The sequence below is a fragment of the Oryctolagus cuniculus genome, chromosome 1 (genome assembly GCF_964237555.1).
Source record: "Oryctolagus cuniculus chromosome 1, mOryCun1.1, whole genome shotgun sequence".
In the NCBI taxonomy this organism is placed as follows: domain Eukaryota; kingdom Metazoa; phylum Chordata; class Mammalia; order Lagomorpha; family Leporidae; genus Oryctolagus; species Oryctolagus cuniculus.
In genome coordinates this window covers 124,085,336-124,103,559 of record NC_091432.1, presented here as the reverse complement: position 1 = coordinate 124,103,559, position 18,224 = coordinate 124,085,336, and the positions used below count along the sequence as shown (strand labels likewise).

The following is an 18,224-nucleotide window of genomic DNA, read 5'->3' as shown; positions in this document are numbered from 1 at the left end:
CGGCTTTACCCGTACACCACAGCACCGGCCCCTACACTTAATGTTTCAAACATGCACTTCAGTTCCTGCCTCTCTGTGTGGGCGATGAGGCTTGGAAACGCGAGCTGTTCAGAGTCAGGCTCTCCGCGGCTCCCGTGGGGGTGGGGTGGGGTGGGGGTGGGGGTGTTCTTGGTGTTCCAGCACTCCCAAAGAGTGCAAAGAGGGGGGCTCTGCACGCCAGCAGCCCCCTCCCCAGACCTGGACCTGAGCACGGTGGGAGAGCGGAGACGGCCCGAAGGGGTTAACATTATTTAGCCGTGGAGGAGAGCTGTGAAGCCTTCCAGATACGGGCCGCTGGGAGGAAATCCAAGCCCCGGCAGAGTCCTGGGGCCCTGTGCGCCCAGGAGAGGGCTGGGTTCCCCGGGGCAGCGGCCCTCGTTATCCTGCGTGGGGTCACGCATGCAGGGCTCGGCCGACCCGGTGAGGAGCCTGCGGGTCTCTCTCCGAGCGCCTGCCAACCACTGCAGGGCGCCTCGATCTCTCCCCAGCTGCCGCTTTGGGGCGTTCATACGTCGGGGTGAGGGGTTTGGGGCCGCGGCACCGTCTGCAGCTGATGGTTCCACGCATGGAGCACAGGTGTTGGACATCTGGGCTGTGCCGGGCTCGCCATAAACCGTGCGGGAAGGGCGGGGGCCACACGGAGCTGCCCGGAGCTTCGTCCCCGACCGCGCCTCTGCTCGGCCCCAGACCTCGGCGGTGCGCGTGCGCCCCCTACTGCCCTCATCCGGAATGAACCCCAGGGCCGGGACGGAAAGCAGCCGAAAGCATCTTTCTACCCCCGCCCCTCAAACTTAACAGCAGACGCCCTATAAAACCAGACCAAGGGCGCGTGTTTAAAATAAATATCCAAGCTGTGAGCCGCTCATGTCTTTTGCAAAAGCCTCTTGACTGGGACACAGTGGCATCTGCAGCCCTGGTTCCCGCGGCGTGCCCCCAGGGACCGTCTTCAACAGCATTGCACTGAGCAAGACCCCGTGGGAGGCTCTGCCCGGGGACACTGGAGCACGGAGCCGAGCGCGCTGTCCCGGGCTCCGCTCTGCCCGCTCGGCGGCTGCCTCCCACGGGGGCGCTGGGGAGGGAGGTGAGGGGCGGCGGCCGTCCTCCTGGAACATTCTACCCCGCCCCGCCCCGCAGTGCGCACGGCCCCTGGCAGAGTAGAAGAAAGCAGATGGTTTGGACCCTGAGCGAGGGAAATGCCCCGGAGGCCGCCGGGGTGGCCCGGGAGGCAGGAGTGGGAAAAGGCCTGGAAACGCTGGAGGCGCTGATTTTGGCCTTGGCAACGTGGGCTGCAGCCAGCCAGTTTATTACCCGGCAACAGGGGCCCGGGAGCCCGCCCGCGCCGCTGCAGGTGGACGGGCCTCGGCTCCCAAAGCCGGGGCACAGCCCAGGGCGCAGGCACGGGGTCTGGCCGCGGGGTCACCTCGGGCCTCAGTTTCCCCTCGGGAAAGTGGCCGGGATGGGGTGACAGCTGAGAACCCACTCCTCAGCTCTGCGATGAGGAAGCGGGAGGCTGCGCGCGCGGCAGGTTCCCGGCCCGCAGTTATTTCTGTGCTTGGAGCAGAAGCGCGTGCAGAACCTGCACGCCCAGCAGGGGGCAGTCAGGGAGAAGGCCTACACGCCCGGGGCCGGGGCGCGGTTCCAGGCCCCTGCGAAGGCCTAGCAGGAGGGGGGCCTAGCTGACCATGAAGTTAAAGTCCTTTCCCACGATGGAGCTGCTGGGGGCTGTGCTTCCAGCTGTAACCCACATTCCACGGAGCAAACGAGGGGTCTCGGAAAACCCTTCCACGCGCTCCCGAGGGCCCTGGCATGGCACCTGCCCCCATGAGCACGCTCAGGCTGCTTGGGGAGCCCAGGGGCCGGGACCCGGCTTCCGGAGCCGCTGAGGCCTACGCGGCCCCACATCCCTTCCCTGGTCCCTCACCATGGCTCCTGGACCCCTTATCTCCCCGACCCATATACATAGGCTCGCTACTCGTTTCCAGCCAAGACGCACAGGTCTCAAACGCTGACTTCCAGTTTCCCTGGTGTGTATCTATACCCTTTTTCCTGTCCTATTTGTCTTCAGTATTGGGAGAGTGTTAGATTATGAACGTCAGGGGCAGCTGAGACACCGGTGTCCCAAATCCCAGTGCCTATGTCAGTTCCCAGCTCCTGCTCCTGATTCTACGCCCCTACAGGTGCAGACCCCAGGAGGCAGCAGCCACGGCTCAAGCTGTTGGGTCCCTGTCCACACGGGGGAGACCTGGGTGCTGTTTCCAGCTCCTGGCTTCAGCCCTGCCCAGATGCAGCTGTTGTGGATGTTTAACGGGTGGGCCACCATCCCCCACCCTCCCCAGTGGGCCGGGCGCTCTCCTCCCTCGCCTCACACGACACACCGTGTTCTTGCAGCTCTGCGGAAAAAGAGCAGGGAAGAATTCCCCTCCTGAGCTAAGCAGGACCATATGAGGTTCCAGCCAGGCCTGGCGCGCACACCCAGTTATTATTGACCACAGGGGCGTGGGCAGGGGAAACTGTGATAACCTCCAAGGTGCAGGCAGTGTGCAGGGAAAGGAAAGTCAAGTTCACAGCCCAGGAAAATACACACCACACACGCGCATACACACACCCCTCCTACTGGAAGGTTCTGAGACAATGGAACAAACAGACAACGGGATCGGGTCCACCTACGCCTAGAAACATCTGTGCGCTGGCTTTTTAGGAAAGGCCGGGAGGTGAGCGGGAAGGTGGGGGGTGGGGAGACCTGTGCTCTCCAAGCTGTGGGTACGCCCTGGGGAAGAAAACAGAACAGCCCAGGAAGGAGTCAGGGTCTCACCAGCAAAATCCAGGGTGACCCCTGCACACACAGCAGACCATGGGAGCCATTAGAGTGCTGACGCGGATAGCGAGACCCACTCCCCTCCCCACAAGCTGTCCTGGCACCCCTCTCCTCCCCACAAAGCAGAGGCAGGCCTGTGGCTCCACTGGCACCTGCTGGCTATGGGTTGCCTTGGGGAACAGCAGTTTGGGCTGCCTTCTAAACAACCTCAAGATATAAAAACCAGGCGAGAAATATAAAATATAAATATAATATAAATATAAAATATTCCCATTTCTGCTTTGGGTCTTGGTCTTAGGGTTCTCAGGGGTGTTCAGGGGGTAGAGGGTGGGGTCACCCTGAGGAGCCCCCATCCCAGAGACCTGGTCTGAGATACCCATTAGCCCCACCTCCTCCCAAGCAGCCCTGTTCCCCCTCCCTCCCACCCTCTACCAACCATCTACTGAGGGGGACCCTGGGACCAAGAGGCAGAAGCACCCCATCCAGCCAGGCTGGCTAAGCAGGTGGCAGACAAGTGCCTGGCAAATGGGCCTCCCCAGAGGAATGTCTCAGGATCTAGAAAAGAAAGAGAGACCGTGGGGCCAGCACTGTGGTGTAGTGGGCTAAGCCTCCACTGCGGTGCTGGCATCCCATATGGGCACTGGTTCTGGTCCTGGCTGCTCCTCTTCCGATCCAGCTCTCTGCTATGGCCTGAGAAAGCAGTAGAAGATGGCCCAAGTGCCAAGACCCCTGCACCTCCATGGGAGACCTGGATAAACCTCTTGGGACCTGGCTTCCACCTGGCCCAGTCCCAAAGATCCAGTTTCCCTTACACGTGGGTGGGCACCACACACATACACATACACACACACAGACACAATCAGTCTGTGGGTTCCCTGGGTGCCCTGGGGAGTGAGAGGGCATCCCGGTACCACAGCCAGCCATGTTCTAATCAGATCGCTCCTAGAACAAGAACTGGATCCCCAGCACATGCCCACACAGACGCACCTGCTCCCACCCGAAATGCACTTCTGCAGGTGCATGGACATCGGTCTCAGGCCCGTTGTGTCTCTGGTCACACTTGCTGCTTACAGAGACAACAGCCAGCTCGGCTGCGGGCCCCTATTCCAACCCCGAAGCCATCTTGTGAGTTTGCCTGGGAACCTGTCGTCATCTGAGACCCCTGTCTGAGGACCCCAGGTCCTGGCTGCAGACTGCAGGGACGGGCACTAACGGGGCTGCAGGTCTGACCAGGAGAAGCTCTGGCGCTCAGGCTCTGGGACGCTTATCCTGAGGCAAGCGCCAGATGTCCAGGGGTGCCTGGAAAGCCATAGAAGACACCCCTAAAGAATAGATGCGCCCGACTCCACTGAACGGCCCTCTCCCTTGGAGCGGTGCAATATCGCCACCGCGTGGCCAGAAGCCTGAACAACGGCCGCCCAGCTCCTCTGGATCCAAGCCGTGGGTCTCTCAAACCGAGTAATGTGGATCCAGGACCTGAAACCTATGGGGTTTTTTGTTTTTGTTTTTAATAAAGGCACTAATTAAATTTCTGTGGAATCCACGTGTGGACTGGGCGCCTGTGGCTGCAACACTCAAGACCCTGGCTTAAATATTCATCCCATTCTACATGGTTTTGATTAGTGGCTTAAACAATGGAGATACAAGGCAGTTTGGGTGAACCAGAGGCATAGATCATTGCAAGATCTCAACAACAGCTGGCACCGCGGCGCCGGCACACCGGGTTCTAGTCCTGGCTGGGGCGCCGGATTCTGTCCCGGTCGCTCCTCTTCCTGTCCAGCTCTTTGCTGTGGCCCGGGAGTGCAGTAGAGGATGGCCCAAGTCCTTGGGCCCTGCACCCACATGGGAGACCAGGAGAAGCACCTGGCTCCTGGCTTCGGATCAGCGTGGTGTGCCGGCCGCAGTGGTCATTGGAGGGTGAACCAAGGGCAAAGGAAGACCTTTCTCTCTGTCTCTCTCTCTCTCACTATCTAACTCTGCCTGTCAAAAAAAAAAAAAAAAAAAAAAAAAAAGATCTCAACAACAAAAACAGTGAGTCGAGGGGAAGACGCCTGGGGGAAAGAGCTTGTGGGGGCCCAGCTACACCACGGAGAGCCCCCTTCACCCCACAGTGGGGCAGTAACGGGGAAGCTGGCAGTCTGCATTCCTACCTTCCAGAGCCTGCTGGGCCCTTGTTCCCTTCTCCACCCCCACCCAAACCACACCCAGCAACGCTACCTTAGGCCACCCAGGCCATAGCAGGTGCGTAAGGCAGCGGGGCCAGCTGTGAGATTCATGGCACCCAGTGCAAAACACAAATGTGAGGAGGCCCCTCGTTAAAAATTCACACAGAATCGAAAGGCAGCAGAGGCGAAGCATTAATCCAAGTGCGGGGCTCTGTTCATTCCACACTGTTGGAGCTCTTGAATTGCAAATGGAAACCTGTGACTAACAACTTGGGCCATGAGTCCTCCCCAGAGCCCTCCCCATGAAGGGAAGACAGGTCAGCAGCAGGTGCACCCGGGCCTTCGGGCAACCACTCCCGTCTGCCCGCTGAGGGGCTCCCTGTGCACCTGCAAGGAACTTGGCAGGGAAGACCGGATACCGGCCTGTGGCATTCCCATTGCCGGTCCAGGCTGGCTGTCCGGGTGACCCGTCTTCCTCAGAGCACGACTGGCATTAAGCGTAGCCTATTCTGAGCTCCCGACAGTAGCCGGGCCAGATGGGGCTCCACAGCCTTCTCAAAGGTGCTGCCACTCGCTGATTTTGCAGCATCAACTGAGTCTCTGCACACAGGCAGGCTTCCGGGTTTCTGCCAGCAGGACTGTGAGACTGCGGCCGCTGGTGCAAGCCCTGGGGAATGCGGACCGGGCACGGGCACGCTCGGCGGGGCAGGATCTACAGCCACCGCCACGCTCCCGGACCTCGGTGCGCGTGAGCAGCGCCTGCGGGGTTCCTCAGAGCAGAGTGGGATCCCGGAAGTCCGGGTGATGCGGGAGGACTTGCCCCGGGACCAGCTGCTCCTGGCGGAGCCACACTGCCAGAGCCGCTGACACAGAGGGTGGCCCGGTCCCCGCCCCGGCTCGGCCCTCCCATAGGGGTTCTGGCCAGCAGGGTTGGGGGTGGGGGACCTTAAAGGACCTCTGTGCAGTGCATCTAACCCCTCCCCCCGCAGGTGGGAAGCAGGGGCTCCGACCACCACGTTAGCTCAAAACAGGGGAGGCGACCAAGACACTGTCACTGCTGCCTTCCGGCCCCGGGGGACCAGGGAGACCTCAGGCCCCTCGGGCGAGGCCCCACCGCGGAGACAGCCGTGTCCCAGCGTGGCACGGCCTGAGGACCGGCCCCAGTGAAGGCATCCTCAAAGCCAGCTCCCCCACCACCGACTGCTGTGTCTTTCTTCTCCGGTTCCCGGGAGTCCTGGAAGGCGGAGACCACTCACTGCACACACGTGGGTCAGATTCCTGGGAGACGGCCTGAGCCTACGGACACGCGCGCGGAGCGGCACCACACTCTCCGCCCGCCTGGGCTTCGGTGATTTCTCCGCCCGGGGCCACGCCCCTCCCCCAAGCCCAGCTCACAGGTGGCTCGGCCTGCAGACACCCACTTCGCCCACCTCGCCGGCCCCACATCCTTAATGCTATCTCCTCTCTCTGGCCACCCCAAGCAAAGCGACAGCGAATATAAAGGCCAATCCCAAAAGTTCGTGGAAAATCGAATTTAAAGATCAGTTTATGTGGGTGCAAAACAGTTTTTTGAAATGCCTGCAGTTTTCAGAATGGGCACTCCTGTGGGCTTTTTTAAGACACAGATGGATGGATTTCAGAAATGTTTTTGCACCAAAATAAATATATCTTTAATTCCATTTTTACCAGTTTTTTGCAGCACTCTCATATTTTAAATTAAAAAACAAAAAATTGGGCCTGGAGTTGTGGCATAGCGGGTTAAGTTGCCACCTGCAATGCCAGCATCCCATATGGGTGCCGGTTTGAGTCCTGGCTGCTCCACTTCCAATCCAGCTCCCTAATGTGCATGGGAAAGCAGATGTCCCAAGAAGTAGAAGATGTCTGCAAGAAGCTTTGGCCTGGCCCAGCCCCACCAATTCGGGCCATTTGGGCAGTGAACCAACAGATGGAAGATCTCTGTCAACTCTCTTGTGCTCTGTAACTCTGCCTTTCAAATAAATAAAAATAAATCTAAAAAAAAAAAGAAAGTCAAAATCAAGGGTGGTGGCTTGGGAGGTGCAGGTGACCTAGAGTGGGATAGCCATCACTGCCCCAAGGTTTGCAGACCCAGCTACTCCGCCCACACTGACAGACAGGAGTTCAGAACCCCATCTCTGCGTGTGCACGAGCACACACACACACACACACAGCTCACCGAGCCACGACCTCCCCCAAAGCAAAACCCCCTCCCCATCACAGGCTTCCATCCAGACTCCCTTCCCGGCCTGTGTGCCTGTCCGTCAGGGCGCCAGGCCCCTGGGCTTGGACAGTGCAGACGGAAGCAGAAACACAACCACTTGCTGGCCTGCAGGTGCCCACAGGCCGCTGTGGCTCCAGGCAGCTCGCGCCAAGGTTTCTGCTAAGGGGAACTGGTCGAGTTTTCTAGCAAAAGGAACTGGAAGAAGCAGAGCTGGTCCACTCCAGTAAGGAAAAAAAAAAAAAAACTAAAAAGAAATAAAATGTTTTACTCATACACACAAATATACACACTGGAGCGCACCCCGGGAGCTGGCTAAGCAACCCCAACCTGAGACCCATCTGTTTTCCAGGCTCCTTTGGGCCTGCGTGCCCACGAGGACCATCCTGGGGCCCCACAGCCCTGAGCCTGCAGCCCCCACCACTCCACGGAGGGGGTCCCGGGCCGCTGCTTAGAGACAGAGGAAGCCGAGGACCGGAGGGGCGGGGCCCGGCCCGGCTTGGGGCTAAAAGGGGTTGGCTGCGACTCTAACCCCCTGTCCCTGGCTGGGCCAGCAGCACCACCTGTGGCCCACCCTCCGCATCTCCCAGCCCACGCATGAGGCTGAGGGCGTGGAGAGGCTCTCCTTGCGGGTTGAAGCCCGGGGCTGCTGTTCACAGGCTGGGTTCCCGGGCCCGGGAGACAGTCGGCGACCTGGGCCGCAGCCCTCGGGTGTGCATGTTCACATGGCTGCTAGGCGGCTCCTGCTTTTTTTACACCCCAGTCTGGTCCTTGATCCAGGCCCGAAATAGAGACACCCTCGTGTACACGCCCGGCTTGTTCCTCTGAGCGCAGCCTTCTCCCCAGCTCACTACGCCAGCCTGGAAGAATCGCCCATCGCCCTCCACGCTGGACAGGGGGCCTCCGGAGTCGCCCTGGACGGAAACAGGTGCTACGCATGAGTCCCGGCCCCGCCCGCAACGGGCCCGCCCCGCCTCCGCCCCGCCCCGCCCCGCTGCGCAGGAGCTCCCGGCCCCGCCCCGCCCCGCCGGCCCGGCCCCGCCCCCGGCCCCGGGCGCACCTGGCAGGCGTCCACGCCCCCGCTGAGGAAGCCCACGCACATCATGCGCGGCGTGATCTGCTGCGGCAGGAGGTCCTCGCAGGTGGTCTGGTTGATGATGCGGATCTCGCCCTTCTGCAGGATCAGCGCGCCGCTGCCTGGGGGAGGCAGCACGGGGCTGTGACCCAGGAAGGCAGCTCCTTTGGGAGCCGGGCTGCGTGCCGCACACACCCCGCAAAGTCGCTTCGCTAACAGCGAAGTCTGGAAACCATCCCAATGCCTGACAAGTAGCCGTGGTATGTCTGCTGGGCAGGAAGTGACGCAGCCAGGCTGGCCACCTGCAGGGTCAGACGAGGAGCAGGGGGCCCACCAGGAGGACCCCTAGGGCCAGCAGGTGCCACCGAGGCCCCGACAGAGCACTGGGGCTGGAACTCAGGCTCTTACTCTTTGCTCTGTCCCACAAATGCCCAACAACGTGCTATATGACTATTGCAACGGATCTCACAATGTTAATTACAATCTAACCTCTGCCAGCTAACAGCCCGCCACCCTCGGGTGGAGGCGGAAGGAGCAGGCACAGTGGGGATTGCCCGGGGAACAGGGCGGAGACCCAGGCGCAGCTCCCTGGGCCTTTCCAAGATCACGCACTATGTGGGCACCACCTGGGGAGGGGTTTTTATCTTCCTTTTGCCCATGAAGAAGCAGTGAGGGAAGGTGCAAGCCTCTCGCCCAGGGTCACTTGGGCAGTGAAGGGGTAAAGCCACGCCTTCAATCCAGAGCCAGTCTGCCAATCCCTTGGACAGGAGGCGTCCACCACGCACAGAGCCCCAGCCCGGAAGCCGGCCTGGACCCTGTGCAGAGGGGCCTGGGTCCCCAAGAGGCTGCAAGCAGAGACCGGGGAGGAAAGCGCGCAGCCCATCCCGACGCTTACCCCCCTCCTGCGTGTGTCCCCAGCCCGTGACCCAGATGGCCTTGCCGGCGGGGAAGACGTGGGAGGTGTCGGGCAGGCAGATGGGGCGCACGGCGGTGCTGTACTCGGCCGGCTTCTCCAGCTCCAGCAGGGCGATGTCGTAGTCGAAGGTGAAGTCGTTGAAGGAGGGGTGGACGATGATACGCTTGAGCCGGTGCTCCTGCACCTCGGGCGCGCTGCGCTTGCTCTGGTCATGCAGGCCCAGGAAGGCCACCCACTGCGCGGGGTCTGAGTACCTGGGAGGGGCCCACGGAGGGAGAGCCGCTTTGAGCCCGCGCAGGGATACCCGTGGGCCCAGGACCATGTCGGGTTCCTAAGACAGCCTGAGGAGCCCGCCACAGGGCAGGCCACCAGCAGCTGCTGATTCGACAGGAGAAAAGCTCTCCCCGCACCGGACCCTGAGCTGGAAACTGAACTCTTTTCCGCCCTGTTAATAGATTTGTACCTGATTGCCAAAAAACATGTACTGTATGAGTCTGACCTTTCACAGGGGTAACACAAAAATCATTCCAAATAGTTTTCTAACACAGTGCTATGGATTCTCAAGGCAAAATCAGTTGAAAACCACATTGAGGGGCCGGTGCTGTGGTGTGGCGGTTAAAGCTGCCACCTGCAGTGCGGGCATCCCATATGGGCGCCGGTTCAAGTCCTGGCTGCTCCACTTCCGATCCAGCTCTCTGCTCTGGCCTGGGAAAGCAGCAGAAGATGGAAGAAGAGGTCCTTGGGCCTCTGCATCTGCATGGGAGACCTGGAAGAAGCTCTGGCTCCTGGCTCCTGGCTTCGGATCAGCTTAACTCCAGATGCTGTGGCCAATTGAGGAGTGAACCAGCAGATGGAAGACCTCTCTCTCTCTCTCTCTGTCTCTCCTTCTCTCCCTGTGTAACTCTGACTTTCAAATAAATGAATAAATAAGAAAATGACATTGAATTTTATCTACTAAGCTTGTCGCTGGGCATGGAAATAGTTGTAGCAATTCTGAGATGTTGTCACCTTACTGGAGGACAGAGCCAAAGAGAAAACACATGACGTGGCTGGGAGCTGCCCCTCCCTGCGGGAAAGTGGGGACACAAATACAGAGTGGGATCCGGGTTGTCAGAGGTAAAAGTCTAAAGCAACAAGGCCCTGTGCTTAGGGGAAAAGCATCCCCTTGGCTGCAGCGAACTCAGAACCCGTTCCAAAATAAAGCAAGGGCGGTGCCTGGTAATGACTGCTCGTTGAGAACGGGGATGAGGTGGTCACTGCGTGAAGCTCGTGGCGTTGGGTGCACCTGTACCCTCTATCTGCTCTGAAAGTCTTTCTAACTGGAAAATAGCTCTTTAAAACAGAAAATGTCTACGGAGGAGAAAAGCATGCATTCATTCCCTCTGTCCTCCCAGGACGGCCCATTCCTGGGGCTTGCTCACCCCGCACACCGAGCCCAGCCACCTCCTGGGCCGTGCCTCCAATCCCTGCTGCAGCCCAGCCCAGCCCACCCCGGCGTCCATTCCCACCCGGCCACTACTGCTGCCAACCCACTGTGGCGCCCCCTGTGGGTGCTCCGCCCCACTCCGTGGATGCGCCGCCCCCTCACAGCCGCTCACGCTCAAACTAAGGCGCTAGCCTCCAAACAGCCTGTGGTCGCTTCACACTCATCTGTCACCCTCAGAAAATCGCATCTGAAAAACTGCTTCTGTCACAGCCCTTATGCCTTATCCCACAGTCTGAAATGATTCCCAAGGCTCAGCCGGCCTCACCGCCCTGAGCAGGCGCCCGCCACCCCTATTAAATGAGCCTTCCCTTTCTTTGTTTTTATTTGATTATTGAAGTTTTTTTTTTTTAAGATTTATTTATTTACTTGAAAGACAGAGTTACAGAGAGGCAGAGTGAGAGACAGAGGTCTTCCATCCACTAGTTCACTCCCCAATTGGCCACAACGGCTGGAGCTACACCAATCCGAAGCCAGGAGCCAGGAGCTTCCCCTGGGTCTCCTACATGAGTGCAGGGATCCAAGGACTTGGGCCATCTTCTACTGCTTTCCCAGGCCATAGCAGAGAGCTGGATTGGAAGTGGAGCAGCCAGGTCTCGAACCAGCGCCCATATGGGATGCCAGCACTTCAGGCGGCAGCTTTATCTGCTATGCCACAGTGCCGGCCCCGAGTCCTCCCTTTCTGACTTTTCCTGCCCCAACTCTCACAGCTCCAAGGGGGAGACCTGACAGTATTGCCATCATCAGTGACGAACCCGAGGCCTAGCAAGTTTAAGTAACTTGCCAAGGCCTACTGCAAACTAGGCCTGGACCACGAACCCAAGACATCCCAGGGACTCAAGCAGTTCAGAGACAGCACGGGCCCTGGAATCAACACACTGGGGCCCCCTAAAGAGCTGTGCAGTCCTGAGCAAGAGTCCCTACCTCTCTGAGCCTCTGTTCTGTAAACTACGACCAGGCCCTCCAAGCTTCTCAGGCGGTTAGGGGAGGCACACAGGGAGTGCCTGCCCAAGAGTAAGCGTCTCCTAAAAAGGTACATTCTGGATTCCTGGTTACTGGGGTCACTGAACCCCACGCTGGGACAGCCCCACCCCCCTGCCTGGACACAGCACAGACACAGGCACCCGCCTGGAGGCCGCTGCTGCCGCCCGCCCGGCGACCCACCTGAATCCTTTGTCGTCGATGTAGCAGTGAGCTGCGGAGACCAGCCAGTTGGGGGAGATGAGCGACGCCCCACACACGTGGCCCTGGCCCACGACGTGCAGGCTCACCTGCCAGGGCCACTCGCCCTCGTCTGCGTCCGTGCCTCCCACCACGCGGGCCTGTCTGGAGAATGACCGCAGCCCGCAGTCTGGAGAGGGGGCAGAGGACGCAACACAGCAAGTCAGGGCGGGGACACCCAGGCTGATGCGCACCGGCGGCGGCGAGGCCCTGGGTGGGGCAGGGCTGGAGCAGATGTGGCGTGAGGTCCCTCTAGAGGTCACTCGGGGTATCGCAGGCCCTCTCACCCACTGGGCACCCCCCTCTCACCTGCTCCCCAATTCAAAGCTGTCACACTCGCGCCCCGCCCCCAGGCACAAATGCAGCCGAGGGGCCTCTAGACTTGATTGTGTCTGCAGAGCAGAGGCCAGCCTAGGACCCCCGTCCTACTGCCAAGGTGCTGCTATGAAGCTGCCTCGGCCCCTCTCCAGGACCGGAGCTAGCCAATGGGCAGCGCCTTTGTGCCAACCGGCAAAGCCCCTCTTTGCTGCAGACAGAGGCGCCCTCCCTCTCATCCAGAAAACAGAGCTGGGTGAGGGATGTGCTGCAGGAATTTCCCGCTCGGGGTGCACCTGGGACGGGTGCCTTGCACAGCGGACAGCCTGCACGAGCACCCGGGGCGGCCCTGCTCACCACAGTTCTTCTCGTCTGAGCCGTCGCTGCAGTCTCTCTGGCCGTCACACTCAGGGTTGCCCTTGCTCACGCAGAGCCCGTTCTGACAGCGGTAGGTGTTTTTGGTGCAAGTGACAACATTCACTGTTCAAGGAGGAGGACATGCGGGAGGGAGTCAATCCCTGAACGGCACCCAACCAGAAGCCAGGTCAGCCCCCTGCAAGTCTCGGGCGGTGCCTCGTGACCCCCTCTCCCCCACCTCACACCCCTCCCCGGGCCCACCCCTCCCAGCCACACCCACAGCCCCACACAGGCTCTGGGTACTCTGCAGGTGAGCCTGCCTGTGGCTGCCCGTGCAGGGTGCAGCTCCACTGGGTGCAAGGCTCTCCACCCACCCCCGCGCACACGCGCACACACACACACACACACACACACGCATGCGCACCGCAGAGCAGCCAGGGGCCAGGCCTCACCTTTGTCACACGAGGCCTCATCAGACCCGTCCCCACAGTTGTCCTGCCCGTCACACTGCTGGCTCTGCGGGAGGCATTTCCCGTTGTTGCACTTGAAGGTCTGAGCCGGACAGCCTGGCAAAGCACAAGTCCTTAACCACAGCTACGCAGGCCGCTGGGGAGGGAGGCCCAGCCGCCGCCTGCCCGGGGGCACTCACTGCACTGCAGCTCATCGCTGTTGTCCCCACAGTCGTTCACGGTGTCGCACACCCAGAAGAGTGGCTTGCAGAACTGGTTCTTGCACGTGAACTGGTACGTGGCATTGCATTCTGCGGCAGGGCAAGGGGGCAGGGGTCAGCTTTGCAGGCTCAGCCGCGGTCCCGGCCGTGGACCCCCTCAGCACTCCTTCCCGGGGGGAGCCTGGGCAATCACGGGCTGCGGGGGAGGGGGGCACTTTCCCATGCCCAGAGCAGCCTGGAGCACCTGCGACCTGTCCCACTAGCTGCGGGAGCTGAGCTCAGCGCGTCCAAAACCCTGCACTGGCTGCTCCGCCTGCCAGACTTCCATGGCCCCAGGCCCCCCTGCGGCGGGGTGGGGGCGGCAGGAGGGAGCCACAGGAGCCACACGGCAGTGGCGGGAGGGTTCAGGCCCTGGGGGTCTCCCGACTCACTGCAGTTGAGCTCATCGCTGAAGTCGGCGCAGTCGGCCCAGCCATCACAGCGCAGGTCTTTCCGGATGCACCGCCCAGTGCTGCACATGAACTTCCCGGGGCAGGCTGCAGGACACAGGACAGGCCTGAAGTCCACGGCTCTCCCACTGCCCTCCCTCCCTCAGAGCCAACTTCACAGCTCACAAACACATGGCAGGGAGAGGGCCCATGGAACCATGGCCACGGGAGGCCAGTTGGCAGCAGCCAGTGTAGGAGGGCGCCCCTGACTGCTGATGGCTACGGCTGGGGAAGCCAGCTGGGCTCCTGCCATGTGACCTTGACCTGCAGGTGCCAGGAGCAAGGCTCCCCGCCTGTAACACAGGCTGAGGGCGGCTGGCGGGTGAGCAGAGCAGGATCCGATCCCACTGCGAAATGACATCCTATGCTGTCTTCCCTCTAAGCTACGTGCCCCTTCCCGGTACTGCCGACATGGAGAGGGCTCTGGCCACCGCAGCCGTCTGCAGGCAGAAGCTCTGAGAAGGCCGCCGGCCCCGCCCTTGCACAGGAATGCTTCAGCCACGGGTAGCTTTTCGGCTCATCCAATTGTATTTTTGGCAGGAAGCCATGCAGTTGAATTTTAACTTCACGTGGACTCATTCCTAAGCAGAGCTATAAAATGTCCCCAGGTTACTCTGCGACGCAGTGTTGAAACAGAAAACGACTGCACCTGGGGAAGAGTGGCTGCTGGCCCAGCCAGCTGTTTTTCTAATACACCTCAGGGGTAGGCTATTAACAGTCGAGGCGCTAAAAGGCTACGAGCACAAGCACCCATCATGGGAGTCGCTGGGACGTGGAACCCAAGGGACAGACGGAATGAGGAGGAACTCGGGGGGCAGGGGAACCCCGAGGGCTCCAGGTGCTGCACGCTGGGACTGGATCTGCCGTGGGCCAGAGTTCAGTGCTGGCCTCTCTGCAAAATTACTTATTTATTTCAGAGGCAGAGGGACAGCGAGAAAGAGAGAGAGAGAGGGCGCTCTGATCTGCAGGTTCACTCTCCGAAATGCCCACAATGGCCCCCAGGGCCAGGGCCGAAACCTGGAGCCAGGAACTCAATCCAGGTCTCTGTGCGGTGACAGGAACCCCATTACTGGAGCCATCACCGCTGCCTGCCCAGGTCTGCGTTGGCAAGCAGCTGGAATGTGGGGTAGCTGAGCATGGCACCCCGTGCCCTTGGCTTTCTATAACAGATGCATTTAAGGTGGCATGTTAATTTCCCCCTTAAAAGGCCATGAGAGTGACAGGCATCTTAAGTTCTCCGGCTTCTCAGGACCAGGCAGGCGCTAGGCAGGAAGACCCAGGTCAGACAGAGCGTGTGCGTGCTGGGCCTCCCCCTAACAGCCACTCACGGTCGCGGGAGTCATAGGAGAGGTATTCCGCCAAGAAGCCGGTGTCGGTGTAGGACTGATCCGAGTGGAAGCGGACGGTGAGCTTGTTGCTGTTGCCGGCAACGACAAACTGGGCCCTCTCCCCGCAGTACCTGGGTGGGGGGAGGGTGCAGGGTGAAGCGAAGGCAGCTCAGAGCCAGAGCAATTGGGGGTGGGGGTGGGGGAGGCACAGGACCCTTCCCCTGCCCTGGCCCATGCCCCCTGGGGCTCACTTCTCCCCGTTGACCTCCACGTAGTCTTTGGGGCAGACACCCAGCGGCACGTTGGGCTCCAGCAGATAGAAGACTTTGAAGATGACCTTGACGTTTTGTTTGCTGGGCACCTGCAAAGGGGAGGAGAGAGAGGCCGCTGGGGTTCTGTGGCTTCCTTCCCTCTTCCCTCAACCCGAGGATGTCACCTGGCAGGGCAGGGCAGGGCAGGGAGGAAGAGACAATGCGACAGTCTCCCTGTCCTCAGGGCGAGGTGTCAAGAACCCCAGTGGATGCCCAAGACTACAACAGGACCCAACCCTACTGTATACACCTGGACTGGATTTTTTCCCTATACGTTCTCATACCTATGATAAAGTTTAACTCATAAATCAGGCACAGTGAGAGATAAACAATACTTGATAACCAAACAGAACAATTCTAATAATCGTCATAATTTGGCCAACCCGTCAGGACAGCCACATCGCAAACTGGAGCAGCTGGGTTGCAAGCCCACTTCCAGCTCCTGACTCCAGCCTCCCTCCTCACTCAGGTGACTGAGGTCCTGGCACTCACGGCAGGGTTGCATGGGCTGAGAGCCTGGCTCCCGGCTTCAGACTGGCCCAGCCCCAGTTTTTGCAGGCAACTGGGGAGTGAACCAAAAGTTGGGTGCATGTGTATACTTGCTCTCCCTCTCTCTCTCAATTGGGTACATGTGTATTCTCTCTCTCTCTCTCTCTCTCTCTGCCTCTCTAACAAAGAAAGAAAGAAAAAAAAGAAACATGCACATGTATATAAATGCAAATGAATTCCTCTTTCCTTCTTCCCAGTTTTAGAGAAGATCTGCTCTTACCACTTCAGGGGCCGAGAGCCTTTGTTCTGCTCAGGGCCATTTGCATATTTATGGCATCACCACGGGCCACACAAAATGACCTGCTTAAAAATCAGCCTGCTGGCCAGCGCCCTAGCTCACTAGGCTAATCCTCCGCCCGCAGCGCCAGCACCCTGGGTACTAGTCCCGGTTGCTTCTCTTCCAGTCCAGCTCTCTGCTGTGGCCCAGGAGTGCAGTGGAGGATGGCCCACGTGCTTGAGCCCTGCACCTGCATGGGAGACCAGGAGAAGCACCTGGCTCCTGGCTTCAGATCGGCACAGCACTGGCCCTAGCGGCCAGTAGGGGAGTGAACAAATGGAAAGGAAGACCTTTCTCTGTCTATAACTCTCTCTGTCTCTCTCTCACTGTCTAACTCTGCCTGTCCAAAAAAAAAAAAAAAAAATCAGTCCATTTACTGGATTTTGAATTCCTCCTTGTGGTAGCCATGGCAGGGCCATGCCCCTTATATGACCCGAAGGCCAGACGTCCCCACCCCTGCCATAGTTCTTAACAATCTCAGCACAGAATATTTTTTTCTTTCCTTATGTCAAGAACTTTATTGCACCTTTTCACTTGGAGGAAGCATTTACGGCTTCTCTCTTTCATATCCCAATTGCCGGCATCATTACTCTTGTGCTTTGGGGCCAATATTTAAGCAAAACAAGATTACTTGAACACTGTCTCCATGATGCTGCCACAGTGGATCTGATAACCCGGATGTCTACAGAGAGACTGAGGGGCAGGTAGCACATACAGCATGGATACGCCAGGCCAGAGGATGAGCTACAACCTGGGAGGCCATGTGCATGAAATGGCAAACTTGTGAACAGTGTATTTCTAGAATTTTCCATGCAATATTTTTATGCAGCCGTTGGGCCATGGGTAAATGAAACTGCAGAACGCAGTCTCAGATACAGGGGCCACTGTATCCCATCACTGCAGGCGGCTGCGACTTTCTGCTGGTGTTTTGGAGAAAGGCAAGAGGCACTGGTCTCTGACGGGGCAGTGTGAGGGACAGCCACGGGTACAACTCTCTCATCTGCTGCCACTCTGCGTGACGCATATCCTCTGAGTTCATTGTGACAGCGCCTCTAAGCTGCAGACACCTTGGACCCCCCGGCTCCTCCTGGGAGCAGGATGGGGCAGACAGGGGCAGGCCGACAGGTGCAAGGGCTTTGGTCTGTCAGTGACCCAGGAGCCAGGGCTGAGTCTGGTCTGCCTGATCCAACGGAAGACCTTATCCCTGCAGGGCCTTGAAGAGAGGCACTCCCAGGCTGCCTAGGCGTGGCCACACCTGCCTGCTGGAGTGTCCGCCTCTCGGCCTCCCCTCCCACACACACACCTGCAGCTCCTACCTCAATGGTCCAGGTGCAGTCCATGTTGGGTGGGTAGTGGCCCGGGTAGTAGGGGCTGCTGAAAGTCCCCTGGGCTCCCTGTAAGAAGCCCCCGCAGCCTGAAAGGAGAGACGGGAGACGGAGCTGAGGATCGAGGGCCAGCTCAGCCGAGACAGCAGGTGGCCAGGCCGACCCAGGCTCTGGTCCGCTTCCCCACATGGCACAGAGAAGCATAAGACCGTCGCAAGGACGGCTCCTGGCCTGGGTGCTCAGCCCTGCCCACAGGCTGCCCTGGCCCTTCCTTACTGGTCATCTTGGGCAGCTGAAAGAAGGTGGCCTCAAAGCCGGGGTGGCGCCGCTCCGTGTTGGTGATCAGAGTGACGAGTAAGACGTTCTGGGAGGAGAGGAAGGTCAGGTTGTAGGAGGGAGGGTAGGTGCCACACAGCCTGTGGGGGCAGAGGGACGGCATGTTAGGGACACAGACAGAGCCCGCCTCAGTGCCCCAGGAGGCGGGGCACGAGGATCCCTCCTAGCCAGAGCAAGGGAGCAAGGACACGGCTGAGGGCAGGGAGGTCCTCAGTCAAGTCCCTGCCCCACAGACAATGACTTGGGGGTGAGATCAAGTGATAAAAAAATCTTCTTTTAAGTGGGGAAACACTGAATGCCTGCCAACAGAAGAGTCAG

The 18,224-nt window shown here is 59.6% G+C and overlaps 1 protein-coding gene across 2 annotated transcripts in view; it reads right to left on the bottom strand.

The window, feature by feature from the left end:
* Positions 1-7,503: 7,503 nt before the first annotated feature.
* ST14 (ST14 transmembrane serine protease matriptase) overlaps positions 7,504-18,224 on the bottom strand; it is a 41,478-nt gene continuing 30,757 nt past the window's right edge. For both annotated transcript variants that reach the window (XM_051847790.2, XM_070065631.1), the window contains exons 8-19: positions 17,847-17,986; positions 17,562-17,659; positions 15,360-15,469; positions 15,109-15,239; positions 13,724-13,828; positions 13,272-13,382; positions 13,075-13,188; positions 12,623-12,745; positions 11,894-12,080; positions 9,226-9,500; positions 8,316-8,452; positions 7,504-8,169 (exon numbers count right to left, since the gene is read on the bottom strand). In XM_051847790.2, the coding sequence (XP_051703750.2) occupies positions 8,008-8,169; positions 8,316-8,452; positions 9,226-9,500; positions 11,894-12,080; positions 12,623-12,745; positions 13,075-13,188; positions 13,272-13,382; positions 13,724-13,828; positions 15,109-15,239; positions 15,360-15,469; positions 17,562-17,659; positions 17,847-17,986 (1,693 nt within the window). In that variant the 3' untranslated portion in view covers positions 7,504-8,007. The remainder of the gene's footprint in view (positions 8,170-8,315; positions 8,453-9,225; positions 9,501-11,893; positions 12,081-12,622; positions 12,746-13,074; positions 13,189-13,271; positions 13,383-13,723; positions 13,829-15,108; positions 15,240-15,359; positions 15,470-17,561; positions 17,660-17,846; positions 17,987-18,224) is intronic.